Raw genomic sequence first — 5,000 nt, 5'->3', positions numbered from 1 at the left:
TTTGCTGTTGTTGCCTTTGCTGCTGCTGCTTTTGCTGTTGTTGCTGCTGCCTTCCTTGCTGCTGCTGCTGTTGCTGTTGCTGCTGGTAGACTTGGCTCTTCTTGTAGATTTCTTTGCTTCCCCATTTCTATGACCTGCAGCAGAAGCTGCTGCGGTGGTCGGCGGTGCAGCAGCAGCAGCAGAAGCAGCAGCAGCAGCAGCAGGCTGCTGCTGTTCAATTTGTTTCTTTTTGCCTTTGCTGCTGTCTGTTCTTGTTGCTGTACCTTTTTGCTGCTGCTCTTTTTTCTTTTGTTTTTTCTTCTTCTGCGGTTGCTGCTGCTCTCTTTGCTGTTGCTGCTGCTGCTCGTGCTGCTGCTGCTGTTGCTGCCACTGCTGCAGTTCCTGCTGCTGTATAAGAGTATCAACAACGAATGGACCAATGGTCACCTCTGCTGCAGCAGCAGCGCGCAGCAAATTAGGCAAAGAAAGGAAAACTTCCTCATGTAAGCTGCTGCTCTTCCTAGGCAGCACTTGCTGCTTCCCCTGCAGCAGCTGCAGCAGCAAACATTCCTTCTCCTCCTCCTCGTGCTGCTGCTGAGTAGGAAGAGGAGGAGGCAGCAGCAGCTGCTGCAGCAAGGAGAGAGGAGCAGCTAGCCAGGGGGAGTGCTGCACCTGTGGGCTATAACGACCTTTGCTCAATACAAAGACTGACATCTCATTGCTGCTGCTGCTGCTGCTGCTGCTGCTGTTCCTGCTGCTCCTGCTGCTGGTGCTGCTGTTAGAACTGTTGTTGCTGTTGCTGTTGTTGCTGCTGCACAGGGGAAGGGGAGCAGCAGCTTGCTGCTGCAGCTGCAGCTGCTGTTGTTGTTCCACTTCGGACCCCGCTGCTGCAGCAGCTTGAAGCTGCTCCCTCTGCTGCTGCTGCTGCTGCTGTTGCTGCTGCTGCTGCTGCTGCTGCTGCGGAAAATCTCGCGGTGTTGCTGCAAGGTGGTGGAGGCCATAGAGAGCTCTCCTAAGGAATGAAGCCGCAAGGACTGTGTGCTTCGATTGCTGCTGCTGCTGCTGCTGCTGCTGCTGTAGCAGCCCACGAGCAGCAGCAGCAGCAATTTGCAGCAGCAGCGGGGCGTCATAGAATCCAAGATGGTGATAACAAAGGCTAGTTGCTGCCAGCAAAGCAGAGGAGCCCAACCTCAGCAGCTGGTGCTGCTGCTGCTGCTGCAGGAGGAGCTGCTGCTGCTGCTGCTGCTGCTGCTGCAGGTGTATGAGGACCTTTTGCTTAACTAATGCTCTTAATGGACCAGCCCAAGCCCCTAAGGTGACCACTGCATGCCAAGCTAATACAGCAGATTCTGCTGCTGCTGCTGCTGCTGCTTGCTGCAGCAGCGGCAGCAGCTGCTGCAGCGCCGAGCTGCTGCATGCACCCCCCATTACCAAACAGTGAACTATAGTAATGATGTGCCGGCTTTGCTGCTGCTGCTGCTGCGGAGGCAGATGCGGCAGCAGCTGCAGCAGACGAGGGACCCGTTGCAGCAAACTGCTGCAGCATGCAGCAAGCAGCAAGTCGTCGCGCATCCGCTGCTGCTGCAGTGCCTGCAGCAGCAGCGACATCTGCTGCAGTGGTATAGCAGCAATCTGCTTGTTATTAACAAGATGTGCTGCTACTGCAGCAGCAGCAGCAGGGTCATTATACCGCAGCTGTGCTAAGTAGTATAAGCTGCTGCAGCAAGCAGCAGCAGGCAGCAGCACAGCTTGCTGCTGCAGCAAACCAGCAGCAGCAGACAGCAGCGGCACATCTACATGCAGCAATTCATATAGACAACGAAGTACTTCCACCACATCTGTCATTAGTTGCTGCTGCAGCTGCAGCAGCAGCTGCTGCTGCTGTTGCTGCTGCTGCTGCTGTTGCTGCTGCTGCTCCTGTGGCAATACCTGCTGCTGCTGCTGCTGCTGCAGGAGCTGCTGGGGCAAGCCCAGCAGCACCACATTTTTCCGCTGCTGCTGCTGCGCAGCAGTTGACAGCAACAATCCCTCTTGTTGTGTTTGCCGCTGCTGTTTTTGCTGCTGCTGCTGCTGCTGCTGCAGCGCATGCATTGAATAGGCAAGCCACCTGCATATTTGCTGCAGCAGCAGCAAATCTTGTACACATCTGCAGCAGCTAACCATCTTTAGGTACCATACTGCATCCTCCCATGTCAGCAAATCAGCAGCAGCAGCAGCAGGCGCTGCTGCTGCTGCTGCTGCTTCTGCTTCTGCAGGAAGTGCTGCTGCTGCACCTGATGCTGCAGAAAGAGTTGCTGCTGGCTGTGCAGCTGCATCAGCAGCAGCAGCAACTGGTGCTGCTGTTGCGGGTAGTTGTGGTGGTGCTTCTATTGCTGCTGCTGCTGCTGCTGCTGCTGCAGGTGCTGCTGCTGCTTCTTCTTCTGTTGGGTTGTTGAAAGGAATGATTGCTGCTGCTGTTTCTGCTTCTGCTGCTGCTGTTGCTGCTACTTTGGTGCGCACGTGCTGCTGCAGCGCAAGAAACAGCTTTGCTGCTGCCTGCTGCTGCTCATCGTCCCCATTTGCTGCTGCTGCTGCTGATGACAGGACTGCTGCTGACCTATTTGCTTCTGCTGCTGCTGCTGCTGCTGCTGTGGAGTCTTCGTCTCCGTCCCAGTGGAGGGAACCTGTCGTGTCGGGTGTGGGGACTGCTGCTGCTGCTGCTGCTTCTGCTGCTTCTGCTGCTGCAGGTGCTGCTGCAGCAGGTGCTGCAGTGGGGGGCTTGCGGTGTACAAACAGCAGATTTAAATAGCCGCAGCAAATCTTTGCTGCAGTAATAAAGTCTCCTTGCTGCAGCAGCAGCAAGGCTTGCTGCTGCAGCAGCAACCAGGTGTCTCTGCAGCAAGGACGCCCGTAGCAGCCAAGCAGGAATGCTGCTTCTGCTGCTGCTGCTGTTGCTGCTGCCCCTTTGAGCTGCAGCAAGCGAGCTATTGCTCTCCTTACGTAGTACTGCTTCGCATTTTGTGGAGCAGCAGCAGCAGCAGCAGCAGCAGCCGCAGCAGCAGCAACAGGTGCAGCTGCAGCTACTGCTGAATCTGCTGCTGCTGCTGCTGACGCGCCTGCATCCTGCTGCTGCTGCAGCTGCTGCTGCGCATCACTTTCCTCTACGTAAGCAGAATCGAAACCGATCCCCTGTTGGTGCTGCTGCTGCTGCTGAATCTGCTGCTGCTGATGACTCTGCTGCCGCTGCTGCTGCTGAATATGCTGCTGCTGCTGCTGCTGCTGCAGCGAGTGTGCCAGCAGCTGCTGCAGCAGCAGGTCGATGTCCCTTTCGTTAGAATGTCTACAAATGCCGCGAATGTCTCCTCTATGATTTCTAAGTGTCTCCTGCAGCACAGTCCTTCTGCTGCTGCTGCTGCTGCTGCTGCTGCATTTGCTGCTGCTGCTGCTGCTGCTGTTATTGCTGCTGTTAGCGATGCTCCATGTGTTGCTGTTGTTGCTGCGGTAACCTGTGTTGCTGCTGTTGCTGCTGCTCCTGCTTTCTACGGAGTTAGAGGAGGTAAAGCAGCAATGCTGCTGTCTGTACACCGCAGCAGCAGCACGAAATTTTGCTGCTCTCCTTGCAGCAGCAACAGCAGCTGGCGCATGCAGCAGACGCGGGAGAATCCTATGATACATCGCAGCAGCTACAGCTGCTGCTGCGGCTGCTGCAGGTGTAATACGTGCTGCAGCAGAAGCTGCTGCTGCTGCTGCTGCTGCTGCACCTGCTTATGGTGTCTACGTATTTATGTAACCTAAGAATCGAGCTGCTGTTGTGGTTCGTGCTGTAGTTGCTGCTGCTCCTGCTGCTGCTGCTGCTGCTGTAGTTGCTGCTGCTGCTGCAGTTGCTGCTGCTGCTGCTGCCGACAGTCCTTCCGTTGGTTCTGTAAGTGCTGCTCCTTCAGCTGCTGTTGTTTCAGCTGGAGCAGCAGCAACCGCAGCAGCAGTTGCTGCTGCTGCGATCAATCCTGCAGCCTTCCTTCGTTGGCTGATGGGTGAGGGGCCCGAGCAGCAGCAGCAGCAACTTGCTGCTGTTAGTGTATTCTGCTGCTGCTGCTGCAGCAACTAGCTTCTGTTGTGTACAGAAGCAGAAAAGTACTAAAAGAAGAAGGAAGATAATTATAAATACACTAGAAGTGCTGCTGCTGCTGTTGCTGCTGTTTTGGAGGCGCAGCAGCAGCAGCCAGTAGGCGGCAGCAGCTGCTGCTGCATAGTTAGTATTTACGGTGTATAGGCAGCAAATAAAAATAATTAATAAAATTAAATTAAATTAAATTAATATTTCATCTAATTTATTTGTCTAAGTAGGAGAATAATATGTCTAGACACTGCAGCAGCAGCTGCTGCTGCTGTTGCTGCTGCTGTTGCTGTTGCTACTAGCGGCTGGAGGAGGAGCCGCTGCAGCTGGAGGAGCAGCTGGAGGAGCAGCAGCAGCAACAACAGTAGCAACAGCAGCAACAGCAGCAAAAGAATAGAAAGAAGGGGAGTGTTATTATTTATTTTAATTTGTTTTTTCTTTTTGTCTTCTTTCCTGCCTGTCTTTCTTCCCTAAGGAATCTTTTACTGCAGCAAACAGCAGCAACAGCAGCAGCAGCAGCAGCAACAACACCACCAGCAACCACCACTCCACCAACAGCAGCAGCAACAACAACAACAACAACAAGAACAGCAGCAACAACAGCAACAACAGCAGCACGAAGATGGCGTCAACACCAGCAACACCCTCCCCTTCCCCCTCAACACCGCAGCCATCAGCAGCAAGAGCCGCAGCAGCAGCAACAGCAGCAGCAACAGCAGCAGAAGGTCGTGTCTTAGCAGTGCAGTCCCATGTAATAAGAGGACACGTAGGAGGAGATGCATTCCTCTTCCCTATACAAAGATTAGGTATAGACACGGGGTGTATATACACCTGCCAATTTATAGATCTATTTATACACGAAGGGACGCAGCTGCAGCAGCAGCAGCTGCAGCAGATGCTGCAGCACCTAACACTTAAGTATTTTATA

The 5,000-nt window shown here is 54.1% G+C and overlaps 2 protein-coding genes across 2 annotated transcripts in view; one reads left to right on the top strand and one right to left on the bottom strand.

The window, feature by feature from the left end:
* Positions 1–3,633, bottom strand: part of EMWEY_00001350 (hypothetical protein, conserved) — a gene marked incomplete at both ends in the record, with an annotated part of 3,705 nt that extends 72 nt beyond the window's left edge. The window contains one exon of the mRNA XM_013482642.1: positions 1–3,633. This exon is cut by the window's left edge and continues 72 nt beyond it. Coding sequence (XP_013338096.1) covers positions 1–3,633 — 3,633 coding nt within the window.
* Positions 3,634–3,985: 352 nt separating this feature from the next.
* The window catches only part of EMWEY_00001340 (hypothetical protein, conserved), a gene marked incomplete at both ends in the record, with an annotated part of 17,387 nt that continues 16,372 nt past the window's right edge, over positions 3,986–5,000 (top strand). Inside the window, 2 exons of the mRNA XM_013482641.1 lie at positions 3,986–4,033; positions 4,548–5,000. The exon at positions 4,548–5,000 is cut by the window's right edge and continues 902 nt beyond it. Of these exons, the coding sequence (XP_013338095.1) occupies positions 3,986–4,033; positions 4,548–5,000 (501 nt within the window). The remainder of the gene's footprint in view (positions 4,034–4,547) is intronic.

Source organism: Eimeria maxima, genomic scaffold, assembly GCF_000499605.1.
Source record: "Eimeria maxima Weybridge genomic scaffold, Emw_scaff7, whole genome shotgun sequence".
NCBI classification, from domain to species: Eukaryota; Apicomplexa; class Conoidasida; order Eucoccidiorida; family Eimeriidae; genus Eimeria; species Eimeria maxima.
The sequence above is the reverse complement of the archived record's forward strand: the minus strand, read 5'-3'. Positions and strand labels throughout refer to the sequence as shown.